The 20215-nt window shown below is 41.2% G+C and overlaps 1 protein-coding gene across 1 annotated transcript in view; it reads left to right on the plus strand.

Moving 5' to 3' along the window:
• The first annotated feature begins 1334 nt into the window (after positions 1–1334).
• Positions 1335–20215, plus strand: part of DGKK (diacylglycerol kinase kappa) — a 252654-nt gene continuing 233773 nt past the window's right edge. The window contains exon 1 of the mRNA XM_056128612.1: positions 1335–2210. Within this exon, the coding sequence (XP_055984587.1) occupies positions 1335–2210 (876 nt within the window). The remainder of the gene's footprint in view (positions 2211–20215) is intronic.

The following is a 20215-nucleotide window of genomic DNA, read 5'->3' on the forward strand; positions in this document are numbered from 1 at the left end:
GTGTAGATGTGACAGAGGAGATGGTTCATATGTGTGTACGTGACTAACAAACGACAGTTTCTAGAATCTCCTTAAGGGGTGGGAAGGGTACTGCAGCAGGGACCCGCAGTTCTTTTCAAAGGGCACTTTTCCATCTCTAATGTTATGGTGCTTTGGAGGTAGCAGAATGTAAAAAAGATATGGATGTTGCAGTGAATTTTTCCCACCCCAAGATTTACAGATACACACAATTAACAACTTCAGTGAAAAGTCCAGCCATTGCCTGCAAAGTCCAGTTAAAATCAAAAGTCAGTTTCCTTTTCTAAAGGCAAGTCAGACAGACATATGCCTATCGAGATAAGATCAGTCAGAAGACCCAGGGAGCCCATCCACAGCTTCCCAGGATCTTGTGTCTTTCTCTCTGGGCTACATCTGCAGGTTGCAGAAAGCCCGTGTTCCAGTTCTTCTCTATTATTCTGCTCTGCCAAAGCACCTCAAACCTTGTACCCAATACATGTTGTGAGGCTAGGCAATGCAAAAATTTAATGGGATACATTTTACTTCAATCCAAAGGATTGAACACACCACATACACCCAAACACAGACACACAGACACACACAAACACACACACACTCAAACCCAAACAAGGAAGGCTTAGGTTTCCTTTCCAAGGTTGGACAAAAACAAAAAACAAACCAAAAAACAACTGATTACTTGTGTTCAGAGCAAAAGTGGGGGTGGTAAGAGCTGAATCCCAAGCTAGGCAGCTCACCTGCTGCTGAGGTGAGAAAGGAGAGCCAGGACTGAGGCAGTTAGCCACAGCAGCTCACAGCTTAATTGTTAGGGGTGGGGAGGGATTGCAAGATCTTCAAGTTGGCTTCTGGCTTTACAAGAAAAAAATTTACAAGGAAAAAATTTTTTTACATTCGAGCCACTAAAGGGTTAAATGCGACCAGTCTCCAATCCCCCCCCCCCGCCCCCCGCTCACTTCCCTCCATACCTCCCCTTTTATTCTCCCCCTCCCTTTTTTGTCCCCCCTCCTCTCCCGCGCGTCGCTAGGAGGTCATCAGGCGCTCTGTCCAGTCCGCGTTCGCAAGCCCCTCTGCTTCCCGCCCATCGGGCCCGTGGCAGCCTGCAGAGAGGTGTGCGCTCACCGAGGGGCGTGTTCCAGCACTAAAAGACTAGCAGCGCCCCAGGCTCAGACCTCAGAACGGAGCCAGCCATGGAGCAGTGCGCAGGAAAGTTTGACACCCTCAGCTGGGTGATCGAACAGGAGTGGGTGGGGCGCCCTAGGGCGCCCTAGCTCTCTGAGCTCTGGGGTACCCTCTGCTCTGACCTGAGACGGCGTGCCGCCATGGACACGGGCACCGGCCAGCCTCAGGATGAAGAGCAGATCGCGGCGTCCCCACAGCCGCCGCCGTGGCCGCCGCCAAAACCGTCGCAGCCTCAGCCGCCGCAGCCGCCGCAGCCTCCGCCGCCGCCGCAGCCGCCGCCGCCCGCTCCCCCGCTCCCCACTGCCCCTTCGCCAAAACCGGTACCGCAGTTCTGTCCTGAGCCTTCTCCAGAACTCGGTCCGGAGGCGCCCCCAGAATTAGCCGCAGAACTAGAAACAGATCCGATTCCAGAACCAGACTCGGAACCGCCAGAGCTGGACATAGAACTAGACTCAGAACAAATCTCAGAACCAGGTCCCAAACCGACCCGGGAACCCGTACCAGAATCAGCCCCAGAGCCGGCCCAAGAGCTAGTCACAGAATCTGCCACAGAACCGGCCTCCGAGTGGGTCCCAGGAATAGACTCAGAACCCGCCCCAGAACCGGTCCCAGAACTAGACTCAGAACCGACCCCAGAGCCGGTCCCAGATCTAGACATAGACCCTGCTCCGGAATGGGTCCCAGAATCTGCACCAGATCGGGCCCTCGAGCCGGTCCCAGGACTAGATTCAGAACCTGCCCCAGAGCTGGTTCCAAAACTAGACACAGACCCGGCCCCAGAGCCGCTCTTAGAACTTCCACCAGAACCGGCCCCAGAGTCGAACCCAGAGCTTGCCCCCAAATCGGTCCCAGAACCGATTCCTGAATCAGCCACAGATTCATGCCCTGAACCAATTCCCGAGAGCTGTCCGGAGCCGAATCCAGCACCATGCCTATTGCCGCGTCTGACAGTCGCTGCGAAGGCGCTGACCACCCCGTCGCTGCCGCGATCACCAAGACTACCTTCCAGCATAAAGGTAAGGAAAAGACCCCTGAGGGAAGAGTACAGAAGGCGAGGCCCGATTGCCTGATTCAGCTGGTGGTACCCCTAGAATCCCGTTTAGCAGCCACCAAAGGGCAAAGACGCTTCAAAAGATACAGAGATGGGAGAGCAGGGAGCACGGGGCCTGGGAAGCAGCATGAAGGCGGGAAGCAACATGTGGAAGAAAGAGTAGCTTTTTTTTTTTTTTTAGCTAGAAATGGGCTTTGAGGAGCAGTTTTCCTCGTGGGAGAAGTCACTGAATATATCTAGAAAAACAGAGGGAAGCGCTCTTGGGAGTTCAAGGAACATAGACGGATGTTTGGGGTACATAGGAATGGGATTGAGGGGAGGGACACACCTCTTAGCTGCTGCCACTGCCGCAGAGGCCTAAGCTGCGGAGCCGCAGCAATTGGCTTGGCCCCCTCCCTGCCACTAAAAAGAAGGTGCTCAGATGGGGCTCAACTGGCTGTGTTCCAGGGAGGTACCCTGCGCTTCTGCCTTGGGGCGCTAGTGCCTCTGGTGGGAAGGAGGGGATGGGCGGCACCCAAGCGCACTGCAGGGGAAGGGCAGGGTTCGTGGGGCGGGGGGTTGGAGTGGGGGAGAAGAGCATGCGTATGTCGAAGCCACCATTCCATCCATCTGCAGGATTTCCCCGCAGGTAGGTGCAACAGTGAAATAGCGATGGGCCACGTTACAAGCACAAGCGGGAGCCTAGCATCCCGCACAGGAGCAGTTGGAATGGTCTGGGAATCTTGGTTTCAACCCAGAGAAAAGGGACTTGGTGAATGGGATTATGTGAATGGGAACGCTTATTTGTCTCTTGCAGTCTTCAGAGAAACCTTCCTAAATGTCTCACTTAGCTGGAGAATAAGACATGTGGAGGATCCTCACGCACCCTCCCAATTTGGGGAGGAGCCTTAAACCTCTGAAAACCGGTTTGCTCTTCAGCAGGAGTCTATCTTTTTGCTTTCTCTGTGCGCCGCCCTTCCCCCATCATCCTTTCCCCTAAAACTTCAGTTTATCTAAACTGAAAGCAATAATGCATACATACTTCTTAGCTTCCTCTGCAGGAAAAAGCGAACCAATCCAAAATCAAACAAATAACACCGCACCAACAATGCCCATCAAGCCTGATGCCTAACTCCTGGTGACTCATTCAAATCCGGGTTTGGAAGGCACACTTGTAGCTCAGGGAGGGAGCGTTTGAAAATGGATTTGGAAGCGCAGGTTAGTTTACTGAGTTATGAGAAGGGAGAATTGAGTTTACAAAACAACTGCAATTATAAAGGACTGAAAACAGGAAAAGACTGAAGCAAAATCTCGCAACAAGGAAAAATCAAGGGCAGTGTTTTTCCCTCTTATGAGGGAAACCCTTCATTAACAGTATTGTAAATCACAGTGCCTAAAATAAGAATATGTATTTAAAATAATACAAATTTGTTCATCAGGATACTATAATAAAAACAATTAAAAATAAATAAAAGGATGGTAAGAAGGCTCACGGTTCAAAAACCTGCCCCCTGCCCTTCTCCATCAATGATCTCTAAAAGGGAAAGGGTGGGGCAGACAGACATGAAAATTACCTAATCTGGTGCTTGCTCTTGTTCTTTTCAAAGAGTTTCCCAGAAGCCAGTGAATGGAAAACCTATAGGGACCTTCTTAGCTGTGTCCCTTTCAAGTGGAATTCTAATACCTGGAGATCTGATCACTAGAATGGCCAGTTACTTGCTGTTTTTTTTTTTTGGCTCAGTCTTTCCGTGGCCAGAAGCTCCAGGAATAAGCCCAGTGATAGTGGAAAAGCATCTTCCCCACCATGGCAGGGAAATGTCTGTTGTCTGGCAGATGGAGGATAAGTGGTATAGGAAATCATTTTTGCCTCCTCTACAACATGTTCATTTGGAAATGCTAACCAACTGATTTACAGGCACTTGTCAGTTCTGGCAGGGGATGAGGAATCTGACCCCTAGTTTGTTCTTAGTAGAGCTGGTCATTTGTTGAGTCACTTAGCTTGTGCAATTGGGTTAAGAATCCTCACCATCTGTTAAGGCATCATCAGTGACTCTAGAAAACGTTGAAAATATTGGATTTGGGTAAATGCTCAAATTGCTGGCAGCAATCCCCTTGTCCAATACCCTAGGTGTTGCTATGTAGTTGCTCTCTGGTGCAGATGTAACCACCTGCATCTCGTCTTCAACAATAATATTGTTCTGTTGCATCCTCCTCAAGCAAATAGCACCTAGTTAAATAGCACCTAGTTAACATTCAAGGCGAACAGCTTAACATTTTAGCTGCACAGCATTGTTCTCAGACTCTGCCTCCTTGAGGCAAGCCCGGGGAACTGCACAAGCAGGCAGCACCTCCCCCTTTCTCCCTCCCCCCCTTTCTCTCTCTTGCTCCCCTCATCAAAACAAAACAAAATAACGCAATCAAGGTTACAGTGAAATTCTATATGACAGCGTATGATCAGTACCAGAAGCTTGAAAGTAGTCTGATCATTTAAAGGATGAAGTAGACACAAAGGGATAAAATGAACAAGTGTTTGAATGCTGTTACAGATTTCCCCCAGATAATTTTGTTGGCTGGTGTTGCAGTAAAAAACTAACATTTTCCAGTATTTGCTCTCTTTTCAGTATTTTCTCTTTTTTCAGTATTTTCTCTTTTCAGTAAGATTTCAGAACCCACTGAATGATTGAAAATCTATGCCAAGCCTGAAAAAAGAAACTAGAAAAGGGGTATTTGTGTTTTCTTGCCAAACAGCTACCAGAACTGCACAGTCTGTGCACCAAATATGTCTTTTCTTTCTTTCTAAAACGTTTTGATTTCCAGGAAGTGATCCATGGTCTTCAATCTGGTTGCAGAACATGTAAGTAAGGGTGTTTGAATTGGTTCTTTAACAATGGTTCTTTGGGTGGGAAGAAAGTGGGGGCTTACTTGAGCTTGACCACATTTGGGTGTTTCCCCTTTGAAAAAAGGCAGTTCATGCTTTTACTCATTAAGTGTGATCAGCTACAAAATTATAATCACAACATGCAACTGGATGATGAGGATCTGAGAGAACTTCTATGGTTTTTTTTCTGGGGTTGGAAAGGGTCTGTCCTTTCTTCCTAATAACTACACAGCAGTTAGCACTACATCCAAAACCACCATAGGACATTGTCTTACAAAGTAACAGACACTTGTTTTTATGATATCTCCTCCTTCTTCTTGTCTGAATATTTAATTACCTGACATGTTTGTTTCTAAAGAGTAGTAAGTTGCCTTTTTTCTTCCCAGTGCCTAGTAATTTAGTCCTCCCTATTTTTGCTCAATAAAATTCCATTGAAGCTTAAGACCTATCAATTCCATTTTCTGCAAAAGACCAATTTTGTGAATGAATAAAAATGTGTTCTTATTGGTTTCGGGGAGGGGTGAAGTAAATGCTTATATAAATAGCCTAGAATGACCCTTAAAGAAATGCAGTAAATTTTCCTTTTCAAAATTGGACCCATAATTAAGATGAAAATTACTGACAATTAAAAATGGCTTGGAAAATGTTCTTATCCCCTGCAGTCACAGCAGCAGCAGACTAATGATGATGTTCTTGGTTTCTGGAGTAATACATTTTTTTCCTAAGTGAACAGAGTATCGGCAGTGACTATAAACAGCTTCAAGATTGTAGATAGAATGTTTAACCTGTTGGAGATCAAGATGAAATTACTTTCTTAACTCTTATGTTTCCCACTCATCCTTGCCAGGTTTTTGATGGTACTGTCTGATTTATTTGGTATATTCTGAGGGCTCTTGAGAATTGCTGCATGTTCTAGGAAAGATAATGAGATATTTGGTCAGCAGTCCGTCCTTTTTGAGAGTACAATACTTCTGTTTATTAAATCTCTAGTGGGAATCCTGATTGTATGAAGTCCTAAACAGAAAATCTGAGACCTTTTTCAAAATGCTTCCAAGAAAAGGGGGGCATCTAGAGGTCAAGAAACCATTGACAGGTAATATAAGGACACTATAATCCCTTCTGCTAGTATAGTACTTTTAAGTTAGCAGCTGCCTTACTCTGCATTTTTAATTCTTTTATTCCCCCTGAAGAAGGCAACAAGTAAGGACAGGGCAAAAATAAATTTTAATACCTAATAAGAATAACTATTAGCTTCTCATTGTATATTTTCAAAAGTAACCAATACATGGCTTTCTGTGACACAAAGGATCCTCATTTATCTAAAAACAATCTTTAAGTTGACATGCTAAGCCCTAAGTCCCTCCCTCCACACCCGGCAAAAAGCTGTGATTGCTGTTCCCTATTTCATGCTCCCAGAGGGAAAATCATAAAACAGGAGCTTGAAAAAGAAAACAAGATTCAAGACCCTGAACCTATTACTCCCAGAAAATACCTGTTTGGGAAATCAATAGAAATTATGCTAGGGATAGAGTCCCAAAATATTCCAAGTTCTATGCTATCATTGTCTCAGTGAAAATAATAATAATTTTAGAGATTAAAACTATAAAATGTTAAAGACTGAAAATAGAAATATTTTCTAAAGGAAAATGCCCCCTACAAACCAAAATAAATAAACCTTTCTCAAAATAGAAATAATGCATGTAAATTAAATATGTAAATTATATATTATATGTAAATGTATATTATATTATATAAAATATCTTTATATGTCAAGAGATGTATATGTAAATAGATGTATACGTATAATATATGTATATTATATATTATGTTATAAATTGTACATTACACATGGACATATAGTCATACATATATTCCACACATTATTATACATTAGATTATACAGTAAATATGTTATATTATTACACACATATTACATACATATATTACATAAGTTATAAATTACATGTTATTCATTATATATATAAAATAGATTTATATTCATAACATATATATTATACATTACATATTATATCATACACTGTGTATCACATATGTACTACGCATTGTTATACTGTCACTGTCAGTGTCCTCCCATTGTTCATAGATTTGCTCGAGTGGGCCCAGTAATGTCTCCATTGTGACACTTGTTACTGTTGTTTGGCATATCGAATACATCAGGGGTAGCTTGCCAGGCTTTGCCGTGAGGGCGGGATACTCTCAGTAGCTTGCTGGGCTCTCCGATAGGGACAGAGGAATTGAACTCGGGTCGGCCATGTTGGGTGCGTGCAAGGCAAATGCCCTACCTGCTGTGCTATCGCTCCAGCCCATACATTACACATATCACATGTATTATATATTACATATTATTCATTACATATATTACATTTATCTGTAAATATATGTATATGTATATTATACATTACAGATTATATTATATTATATACTGTACTTTAATATATTATATATTTTATGCATTACACATATATTATATATGTAAATAAATTCATATGTATATTTATATTATACATTAGAGATTTCATTATATTTATACATTGTACTTTACATCTGTACTCTACATTATTATACATTACATTAGACATTACATGTATTATTATACTACTAACATATATTACATACATATATATTACATATATTATGCATTACATATTATACATTGCACATATAGGTAAGTAGAGTATACCTATAAATAATATATAAGAGAGAATGATTTGAGATTGTTATAAAGGGAGATTCTGCTCACCCTCATCAAAGCCCATGAATGCATCTAAGAAAATATTTTAAATTATTTATTTATCTTCTCTTTTGGTTTTTGAATCATAACCAATATCTTAGGACTTACTCTTTGCTCTCCACTCAGATATCAATCCTGATCATGCTCAGGCAACTATATGGGGTGCTGAGAATCAAACCTTGGTTGACAGCATGACAGGCAAGTGCCCTATCTGCTGTACTACTTTCCAGTCCCCCAAGAAAAAATCTTAAATGACAAGAAAAAGAAATAATCTCAAACTAAATAGTATATTTAATTTTTAAAAATTCAAGAATTCATAAACTTTATTTGTACCCTACACACCACATTCAACCATTTTATTAAAATTATGGGTTTAGTGGAGTTTATGTCCAATTCAATCAACTTAATAAATGGCTGAAAAATAGCAGTACTTGGGTAGGGTGTTTGTCTTGCATGCCGCCGACTGCAGAGCCTGGTAAGTACTGAGAGTATTGCGCCAGCACGGCAAAGCTTGACAAGCAGCCTGTAATGTATTTGATATGTCAAAAACAGTACAACAAGTCTCACAATGGAGACGTTACTGGTGCCCACTCAAGAAAATCGATGAACAACGGGAGGACAGTATTACAGTGCTACAGTGCTACATTTAACTGTGCCATTTGTTACAGAAGTCTGTGAAAGATGGAATTTCACCCTTACATTAAAAAACGTATGGTGTAAATATATACACTCCAAATTGGTGGACGCCTTTTTCTCACTGAAGCTTCCTAAATGGCTATTCATTTCAATAATATGATATGTCCAAAATTGGCAAATCTTGGAAATAGGGAGTAACTGATTAATGATTGCCAGGTACTGTGGTTGGAGGGATATTGAGAATAAAATAAAGTATAGATAATAGTTAAAGCATACAGGCTTTCTTTTGTGCTGATAGTGACTAAAATGTTCTAAATTTAGTGGTGTTGATTAATCACTTAATCACTTAATCCCCGTTATTCATCGATTTACTCGAGAGGGTGCCAGTAACGTATCCATTCATCCCGGTTGCGTGCTAGCGTAGCCCAATGGTATCTGTTCGTTCTAGGAACATGAAGAGCCTCAAACCGATCATTCAGGGTCTTGATGAAGAAGTCTGACCATCCTGTAGGTGGGCGTCCACGTGATCTTTTGATGTCCCGTGGAATCCAATCAGTAATGGCTCTAGTCCAGCGGTTGTCTGTAAACCTCATTACGTGTCCAGCCCATCTGATTTTTGATGTCTTGGCAAATGAGACAGTGTCCCTGATTCTTGAGCGTTGACGAAGATCAGAACTCCGGATTCTATCTCTCATTTGAGTGAATCGTGATATTCCAAGCATAGCTCTTTCGATTCCTCTTTGAGAGACACGAATAGCATTCTCATCCTGTTTTCGTAGGGTCCAGGTCTCTAAGGCATATGTTAATGCAGGAAGAACAGTGGAATCAAAGATATGTGCTCGTAGCTGGAGGTTCTTTGTCCTTTTAGTTATTTCTTCAACGTTCTTGAAGGCATTCCAAGCCGCTCTCTTCCTCCTGCGCAACTCAGGTGCCAGGTCATTCATCATGTTGATTTCTCGACCTAGGTATATATAACTGTTGCATTTGGAGATGGTGGTTCCGTTGAGAGCGAATGGAGCGTCAGGAACAAGGCTGTTTCTCATAAACATTGTCTTCGTAAGATTCAGCTGTAGTCCGACATTTCCACATTCACGGTCAGTCGTTCAGCATATGTGCCACTTGGCTGATGTTTGGTGTTATTAGAAGGATGTCATCAGCAAAGCAGAGGTGGTGTAGTTGCCGACCATCTATCTTCACTCCCATGTTTTCCCATTCCAGTCATCGCATGATGTTCTAGAGGGTGGCACTAAAGAGTTTTGGTGAAATGGTATCACCCTGCCAGACCCCTCTCTTGATAAGGATGATTACTTCTTTGTAGAATGGTGAGATCTTGGTAGTGAATCCGCAATAGAGCTCACGAAGGATCCTGATGTATTGAGTTTTTACGCCCTGATTGGCTAGGGCTTCCATGATCGCTTCCTCTCAACAGAATCAAAGGCCTTCTTTAAATCAATGAACGTTAGACAGAGCGGCATCTTGAACTCCCGAGAAACCTCAATGAGCTTAGTAATCGTGTGGATATGGTCGATGGTACTGAATCCTTTTCGGAATCCGGCTTGTTCACATGGTTGTCCTTCATCTAGTGTTCTGCTAATCCTATTCAGAATGACTCGAGTGAATATTTTGTAGACGACAGACAATAGGCAGATTGGGCGATAGTTGCAAATGTCGTGGATTTCTCCCTTTTTGTATAGTAGTACAGTCCAGCTGGTTTTTCATTGGGATGGAACCTTGCATTCAGACAGGTAGCGTGTGCAGAGCCGAGCCAATATATTGATGAGTACTGATGGTAAGTTCTTCAGGTGTTCAGGTGTTCAGGTCTGATCTTGTCTGGGCCAGGTGATCTTTGTTTCTTTACCGACAAGATGGCATGTTGGATTTCGGAAGGGAGAACATTGGGAACGACATATCCAGTATGTGGTATGTGGGCAAGTTGACGTGGCTATTAAAGTGATCTGAGTAGAAGTCATGAATAATCTTCTCCATTGCCCTTCTGGAAGATGTGATAGATCCATCATGATGTCGGAGGGCAGTCATCTTGGTTTTGTAGTTGGTGAAGGACAGGTGGGCATTACGAATGCTTTTCCCAGCTTCTGCCGCATCTACCAGTACTGCTGCTCTCCTGTTTTTGAGGTCATCCTTGATGGCTTCTCTGCACTGTTTTGCCAGTTCGGATGTTCGCTTGTGGTTGCCTGAGGCATGTGCCAATCCACGTTGGCAAATAAGTTCAAGAGTGTTCGAAGAAAGGTGTTTTTTTGTGGTTATCTCTCTCTTGGCATTCCTCGCACAATCATGGAGGTGCTGAATCATTTGATCATATTCCTCATCAATGATGTCAATGACGACATCTTCCCATGTTGCCACAACAGAGCCAAAGAGCTCCCAGTTGGTGGTCGTTCTGGGAGTCCTCTTCTTAAACCTTGCATTCTTTTCTCCTCGTTTTGTGAGGTAGAATTTTGCACAAAGGAGATGATTGTGCGATCCCATTTGGAATTTTGGGACAACAGCAACATCGGTTAGGCAAAACCGCCGATTGAATATGATGTGGTCTATTTCATTGTGGAACCGTCCATCGGGAGACTCCCATGTCCAACGTTTAGATTCAGCCTTTTGGAACTGTGAGTTACCATGGAAGGTTTTGGTTGACATGATGAACTCAGACAGTCTGTCACCCTGTTCGTTCCATTCTAGGCCATGGGTCCCGATGTGGAGTTCATCGACTGATCTTCTTGGTCCTATCTTGGCATTAAAATCACCGACAATGATCTTGTAGACGGTGTGATCTTCTTTATAGATCTTCTCCAGCTCCATGTAGAACTTCTCAGTTTCTCTTTCACCATAACTGGATGTTGGTGCATAGACAACAAAGATAGAAACTGCCGGTAGTGAGCCACATCTATTCAAGTGTAATCGTCCGTTTCGGGTTGTTAGGCATTCGAATGAATCAATGCTCGTGGCTAAGTGTGTGTTGACAAGGATACCGACACTACCGACGCCTCTTTTATCACATGTTCCAAGGAACAGTTCTTCTCCAGTGTCGAAAACGGCATGATGTGATTGATGTCTTCTCGTTTCGGTCAGGTCAATGATGTCGTACTTGATCTTTCGCGCTTGTACCATAAGGTCTTCAATGGATGCAGTAGATGCCAGCGTATGAGCATTAAAAGTACAGACAATCATTTTTGTTTTTCTACGTTTTTGCAGCCTATTTCTGCCTTGGTATTTTATCAGTCTTTCCTTCCGTATCCGTCTCGATTCTGCCTTATTCAGGGTTAGGGGAATGAGATCCATTTATTACTGGATTTGGCATATCAATTTGGTCTATTTGGCATAGACCACGGATAGCTTGCCAGGCTCTGCCGTGCGCGTGGGATATTTAAAGGTACCCTGAAAACTTAGAGAAAAGTAAATAAATAGTAATAAATAATTAATTAATAAATAAATAATAAACAAACAAATAAAAAGTAAATAAATAGTAAATAAATAAATAATAAATAAATTAAAACCATGAAAGGTTGCCATCCCTATTCCTTTACCTACGTTCAGATCTCAGTTTTTGTTCATAGTGATCATTTCCAATTATCACTGTCATTATGGTCTCTTCTCTATCCTCACTGGCCTCCACTTCCATCACTTGGCAAGCTTCCAACCATGAAACATCCACCTGGCCCTTATTTCTACTGTCCTTGGGAATTAATCTCATAGTATTTTATTTTATATTCCACACATGAGTGCAATCATCCTATATCTGTCACTCTCATTCTGACATATTTCACTCAACATGATACTTTCCAGGTCCATCCATATAAGCACATTTAATTATTTAATTTTTTCCTGGTAGCTATGTAGATAGCACAGCGGGTAGGGCGTTCGCCTTACAAGCGGCCAACATGGCCGACCCGAGTTCGATTCCTCCGCCCCTCTCGGAGAGCCCGGCAAGCTACCGAGAGTATTGGATATGCCAGACACAGTAACAACAAAGTCTCCAATGGAGACGTTACTGGGCCCGCTCGAGCAAATCGACGATCAACGGGAGGGCCTTTACCTTTTACCTTTAGCTATGTAGAATTCCACTGTGTAGATGTATCACAGTTTCTTTATCCCGTTCTCTGTTTTCGGCACTTGGATTGTTTACAGATTCTGGCTATTGTGAGTAGTGCTTCAATGAACATAGAAATGCAGATGGCTCTTAAAAAATTGTGCTTTTTGGGCCTGGGGATATTTTTCCACGAGTGGTACTGCTGGGTTTTATACTAACTCACTTTCTAGTTTTAGGAAGAATGCCTATATTGTTTTCCAACAAGGCTGGACCAGATAGTATTCCCACCAGAAATGAATGAGAATAACTTTTTCCCCCATCCACAACATCACTGGTTTCTCTTGTTCTTTTTGATGTGTGTCAGCCCTGGTGGTGTGAGATATGTCATTTTTTGTTTTGATCTGCATATCCCTTATGATTAATGATGTAGAGCATTTTTAAAAGGCCTTTTGGCTCTACGTATTTCTTATTAAAGGAAATTGTTAATTTCTTACCCCATTTTTGGATGGGGTAGGATTTTTTCCCTTGTAAAGTTCCACCAGTGTCTTACATCACTGTCACTGTCACTGTCCTCCCATTGTTCATCGATTTGCTCGGGCGGGCACAGTAACATTGTGAGACTTGTTGTTACTGTGTTTGGTATATTGAATACGTCACGAGTAGCTTGCCAGTCTTTGTCGTGAGGGCAAGATACTCTCAGTAGCTTGCCAGGCTCTCCGAGAGGGGCAGAGGAATCGAACTCGGGTTGACCGCGTGCAAGGCAAATGCCTTACTCGCTGTGCTATTGCTCTAGCCCAGTGTTCTATATACCTTCAATATATCTTTGTTATTGGTTAAATAAATTTTCTCATTCCGTGGACTGTCTTTGTATCTTGGTTACCATTTCTTTTGAGGTGCAGAAGCTTCTTACTTTAATGTAGTCCCATTTGTTTATCTTTGCTTACACTTGCTTGGTCAGTAATGTTTCATCTTTGACGATGCCTTTAGCTTCAATAACATGGAGGATTCTGCTTACATTTTCTTACATGTACCTTATGGATTTGGATTGATATTGAGGCCTTTGATCCATTTTGATCTGACTTTTGTGCCTGGGTTAAAAGGAGGTCTGAGTTCTTTTTAAGTATGTTGCTGCACATTTTCCCCAACATCACTTTGTAAAGAGGCTTTTCTTGCTCTACTTCATATTTCTTGCTCTTTTATAAAAGATTAAGTGATCACATATTTGAGGATCTATGTCAGAATATTCATCTCTATACCATTGATTGTGAGTCTTTTTTTTATTTCAATATCATGCTGTTTTAATTAGCACCACTTTGTAATATAGTTTGAAATTAAAAAAGGTGAGGTCTCCCAACTTCTTTTTACCAAGGATTTCTTTATTTATTTGTGGGGGGCTATTTTACCATATGAATACCAAGAGTATACAGAGAGACCTCAAACATAAAAGAGAATTACATGCTAATATTCATGATAAACATATATGTCAAGATTCTCAATAAAATTCTAGCAAACGAAATTCAACAACTCATCAAAAAGATCATACACCATGATCAGTTAGGATTTATCTTCGGAATGCAAGGATAATTTAACATTTGCAAGTCAATCGACATAATGCACCATATAAAAAAGGGAAAGAAAGTGATATGATCATATAAATAGATGAAGAGAAAGCATTTGAAAGTATTCAGCAACCATTATGATAAAAAAGTCTTTCATCAAAATGGGAGTTGAAGAAACTTTCCTCTTTACAGTAAAAGCCATCAACCACAAGTCCATAACAAGCATTATTCTCAAGGGGAAAAACTAAGAGCTTTCCCTCTAAGATCAGGCACAAGACAAGGTTGCCCACTCTTGCCAATCCTATTGAATATAGTACTGGTACTTACCATAGCAGTTTGGCAAGAAAAAGATAGCAAGAACATACAGATAGGAAAGGGAAAAGTCAAGCTTTCACTGTTTGTATGTACTATACTTAGAAAATATGAAAGACACTACTAAAAGCTTTTAGAAACAATAGATTTGTATAGTAAAGTGGCAGGTAGAAAAATCACTTGATCACTTGATCACTTGATACCCCATTACTCATTGATTTGCTCGAGCAGGTGCCAGTAACCTTTCCATTCATCCCTGTTGTGTGCTAGCGTAGACCAATGGCATCTGCTCGTTCTAGGAACATGAAGAGCCTCAAACCAATCATTCAGGGTCTTGACGAAGAGATCTGACCATCTCGTAGGTGAGCGTCCACGCGATCTTTTGACAACCTGTGGAATCCAGTCAGTAATCGCTCTAGACCAGTGGTCATCTCTAAACCTCATTACGTGTCCAGCCCATCTGATTTTTGATGCCTTGGCAAATGAGACAGCGTCCCTGATTCTTGAGAGCTGACGGAGATTGGAACTCCGGATTCTATCTCTCATTTGAGTGAAGCATGATACTCCAAGAATAGCTCTTTTGATTCCTCTTTGAGAGACCCGAATAGTGTTCTCATCCTGTTTTTGTAGGGCCCAGCTCTCTGAGGCATATGTTAATGCAGGAAGAACAGTGGAATCAAAGAGATGTGCTCGGAGCTGGAGGTTCTTTGTCCTCTTAAAGGCATTCCAAGCTGCTCTCTTCCTCCTGCGTAACTCAGGTGCCAGGTCATTTGTCATGTTGACTTCTCGACCTAGGTATATATAACTGTTGCATTTGGAGATGGTCGTTCCATTGAGAGTGAATGGAACATCAGGAACAAGACTGTTTCTCATGAACATTGTCTTTGTGAGATTCAGTTGTAATCCGACCTTTCCACACTCACGGTCGAAGTCGGTTAGCATTTGTGCCGCTTGGCTGATGTTTGGTGTTATTAGAATGATGTCATCAGCAAAGAGGAGGTGGTGTAGCTGCCGACCATCTGTCTTCACTCCCATTCCTTCCCATTCCAGTCGTCGCATGATGTTCTCAAAGGTGGCACTGAAGAGTTTTGGTGAAATGGTATCATTTCACCAAATGATACCCCAGCCGAACCCCTCTCTTGACATAGATGATTACTTCTTTGTAGAATGGTGAGATCCTGGTAGTGAATCCATAATACAGCTCACGTAAGATCCTGATGTATTGAGTTTGAATGCCCTGATTGGCTAGGGCTTCGATGACCGCTTCCATCTCAACAGGATCAAAGGCCTTCTTTAAATCAATGAACAGAGCGGCATCTTGAACTCCTGAGAAACCTCAATGAGCTTGGTTATCATGTAGATATGGTTGATGGTGCTGAATCCTTTTTGGAAACCGGCTTGTTGGCATGGTTGTCCTTCATCTAGTGTTCTGCCAATCCTATTCAGGATGACTCAAGTGAACAGCTTGTAGATGACAGACAATAGGCAGATTGAGCGATAGTTACCAATGTCGTGGATGTCTCCCTTCTTGTATAGTAGTACAGTCCTGCTGGTTTTCCATTGGGATGGAACCTTGCATTCAGACAGGTAGCGTGTGAAGTGCTGAGCCAGTATATTGATGAGTACTGACGGTAAGTTCTTCAGGTGTTGACCTTGTCTGGGCCAGGTGCTCTTTGTTTCTTTACCGACAAGATGGCATGTTGGATTTCGGAAGGGAGAACATTGGGAACAACATATCCATCCTGCAAAATTTGGTATATGGGCAAGTGGACGTGGCTATTAAAGATATCTGAGTAGAAGTCATGAATAATCTTCTCCATTGCCCTTCTGGAAGATGTGATAGATCCATCAGGTTTTCGGAGGGCAGTCATCTTGGTCTTGTAGTTGGTGAAGGACATGTGCGCATTACAAATGCTTTTCCCAGCTTCTGCCGCATCTACCAGCAAAATCAATACCCAAAATTTTGTGGTTTTCCATATACAAATAATGAGGGAGAGGAAAGAGATAAACTTTTATCCATTTTGTAAGACTCCTTATATAATGGACTTAGCAATTTAGGTATATTACCAGTACTTGATACCCAGGGCCAACTCATATCTTCGAATAGGGCTATTGTTTTATAACGCATATGGAGACTATCTGTGTTAGTAGCAAACCAATATTGATCATGTGGCATTTTACTATACGTTTGATGATAAACATAGTTAATTTTGATAAAAACAAGGACAATAGTTATCTAGTCCATCCTCAAAAATGCAAAATTATCAAAATAGTGCAGAAACCGTTACAAAATACTGAGTACTTAATAATATTTAAGTATTGTATAGTTTTGTATATATAGAGCAGTATTGAACATATACATTGATATTACTTTTCTGTAATATTAACTATAAATTTGTATTTAGTCCATTTATTCTATTCTCATCCTTAACTGAAAAGTTTCTGACTCATTTACCTTGTTGTCAAATTGTTCTGGTAGCTTGCACTTGAGTTTAAAACAAGGGTCAATATGAAAATTTATAGACACTCTCTTTTCTTATGAGGACTGAAAACCAAGATAACTAAACGTTTTTTAGGGTGCACACACAACAGTCCCATGATTTACTGCTATGCGCTTAGATACCACTCCTAGCACTCTTATGAAGCCATGTTGGTTACTGGGGATCAAACCTGGGTAAGCTGTGTGAAATACAAGCACTCTATATTGTCACTCTGGTCCTGCTTTGATGTCTTCTTGACAGTCTAAGTCTACTAACTATAAAAAATCCTTATTTCACTAATGTCTTTCACAGATAAGCACTCTCATCTGAAAACAGTCTCATCAGGAAACAGTATTTAGCAAGAAACTATGGTATTCAAGTTGTTTCCATTCAGAGGTAACATTTCTCTTAAATTGACTAAAGAACTTCTACAATCACTCTAATAAAATCACTATGTTATCTGAGTCCCCTTGGCCCTTGATCCCTTTGTTTCTCATATATCTCTTCTCTCCTTCCCCTTCACTTTGTTTCTTTCATTTTCCTCCTTAAACTCTGGGGCCAAGAGTGATCTAGGAATCCCCTCATTTAAACCATTGAGGTTCCTCATGCAGTTACTCTAAATAACCACACATAAGTGATATCATCCTGTGTTTGTCTTTCTTCTTCCATTATAATTCATTTAACATGATTGATAATGTGAAGTAATCACAGAGTTAAATATTCAATCAGAGTAAATGACACTGAAATCACGATATCCAAATTTTAATAACCAGATTTAAAAGGTGCCTGTCAAGATGTTAGACTGGGACTTAGGTGGGGAGGTAGGAGAATGAATCTTGGAACACTGATGGATGGAAGGTGACACTGATAGTTGGATTGGCTATGGAATATTATATGTTAAAAACCCAACTATGAATAACTTTATAATTTATTGTGCTTTAATAAAATAATTTTTATATTTATTTATTGAATCACTGTGGGGAAAGTTACAAAGCTTTCAGGTGTAAGTCTCGGTCATGCAATGATCAAACACCTTTCCCTTCTCCAGTACTTATTTTTCACTACCAAGAACCCCAATACCCCTCCCTCCCCTCCCAATGCCTGTGAGGCACATGAACTACACTTAACTCTCCATCCACCTTGATCACACTCATCACTTCAACAAAAGATGCACCATTATTGTTTAGAGTTTACACCCAACAATCAGAACTGCTGAAAAGGCACTGTGAAATAATTTGTTTTCTACAGGTGGTTATGAGAACCATATGATTTTGGATTTCTGATATCTTACTTATTAAGTCTGGAGGGATTTCTGCCAAGGGCCAGACAATTACGAGATTGGCCTCTGTGGCTCTGGAGACATGGCCGCGACGGAGAGCTGCCCATGGGGAGCAGCCGACGACCTCGGTAGGGCGAAAAGGACGAGTCGGTAACGACCCCTTTCCCATGAGGCTGCAGTTGCCCCGTCAACTCACCGCCAACTCATACCTGGCTTTCCAATAAGCTTAGAGGTGGCTGTCATCTTGGGCCCGGGGAGAAAAAGGCGGAAGGGAGTGACACCCCTTCCCTCCTGGGGAGACATGGTACCGTGGATTAAGGCATAGTCAGTTCACTTTTCTGCCGCAAGCTGCTGAGCTCTGCATTAAGTCCTTGCACCTCTGGAGCCATGGCTGTGCCAGAGAGCCGCTCCAAAATAAAATTTTTGAAAGGAAAATTAAATTATTATATTATGATAATTCTGTGACAAATGAAAGCAAAATTTCTTTTCTGATGTGACCCAATTGTCTTATGATAACTCCCTTATTAACTCGCTAGAAGTCTAGAAGCCATATGCTCACAACTGATTTCCAAAAAAAAGCTATTTTATTCTGCATGATATGTAACCTTCACATCATTGCAAAAGAGAAAACTGAAAATTTAGAAACAATTTATTGGGATTCAAGTATTGTCAAGCATATATACACAGGTGCTCACTGGCACATTCATACCCAGGAACATATACAAGTATATCTATTGCAATAACTGAACCATCTTAAACCTTGGTGGGCATGCCTAAATATTAACTTTTTCTCTCATGCATATACCACGTTCAACCACAAACAAATAAAGATTTAGCTGGACAATGAATAAGGAGACTTCGATGCTCTCGCTTTAGTGTCAACCTCTTTTCCAGTTCTTTTGTTCAGTTTGCCCTATTATTTTAAGTTTGTCTCATTCATATAGGCAATGAACTATTAATATTTACATACTTTTATTTGAATTCAATTTGACAAACTTTTCAAACTAGAAATAAAGAAATGTATTAAAATAAATACAAAGTCATCTTTCTCAAAAGAATTTTGTTTGAAAGAGGTGATATTTTAACTCTGAAAATGAGCTCGAATTATTATAGAAAGACATGGGTAAAAAGGAGCCAGAAGAGGTTTTTTAAACATAGGCACATAAAAGATTAAAAGGGCAATGTTCTGCGAGTCCCACAAAGGCTGAATACAGTTGTAGCTTTTAATGCGCCACAATAAATGCTGGTATTACTTGTGTGCTGCATTACAGAGGTCTTTAATGACAGATGAATAAATGCATGCCCTGTTCTATAAGCAGTGGATAATCATGAAAAGTTTTGATTGGGAATAACATGACTAGGTTTAGGTTTTAGAAAACTGTAATTTTCTAAAAATTAGACAGAAAAACCTAAACAATGGAATGAAATATGTAAGTAAGAAGAATATAGCTACATAATGTTTGGGAAAAGGGAGGGGAATACTAATTTTGAGGGTGAAATATTGGGACATAAGGGGGGAAAAGAAATGCGTAATTTAACAAGGTTCATTTTCTGTTGAGTAATTTTTTAAAAAATTTACCTACTCTTTCCTTTGGCTTTTTTATCCTTGCTGATGAAATTTCTCAGAGTGGTATAAAAAGGAGAGACAAATTTGTTATTATCTTGTTCTAGTATAGAATTAAAATTCTTTTTTCTCATTACTTGTATGTGAGAGAAAATAATGTGCAACGTGTGGGTGGAGCGATAGCACATCGGGTACGACATTTGCCTTGCACGTGGTCGACCCGGGTTTGATTCCTCTGCCCCTCTCGGAGACCCTGGCAAGCTACTGAGAGTACCTGCCCACACGGCAGAGCCTGGCAAACTCCCGTGACATATTCGATATGCCAAAAACAGTAACAGCAAGTCTCATATTGGAGATATTACTGGTGCCTGCTCAAGCAAATTGATGAACAATGGGAGGACAGTGCTACAGTGCTACGGTGGCTATACTATATGGTAGTGAGAGCTGTAAGAATGGTTAATGGTTATCTACATATTAATAGCAAAGTCAAAG

This window comes from Sorex fumeus, unplaced genomic scaffold (assembly GCF_029834395.1).
Source record: "Sorex fumeus unplaced genomic scaffold, SorFum_2.1 ptg000065l, whole genome shotgun sequence".
In the NCBI taxonomy this organism is placed as follows: Eukaryota; Metazoa; Chordata; class Mammalia; order Eulipotyphla; family Soricidae; genus Sorex; species Sorex fumeus.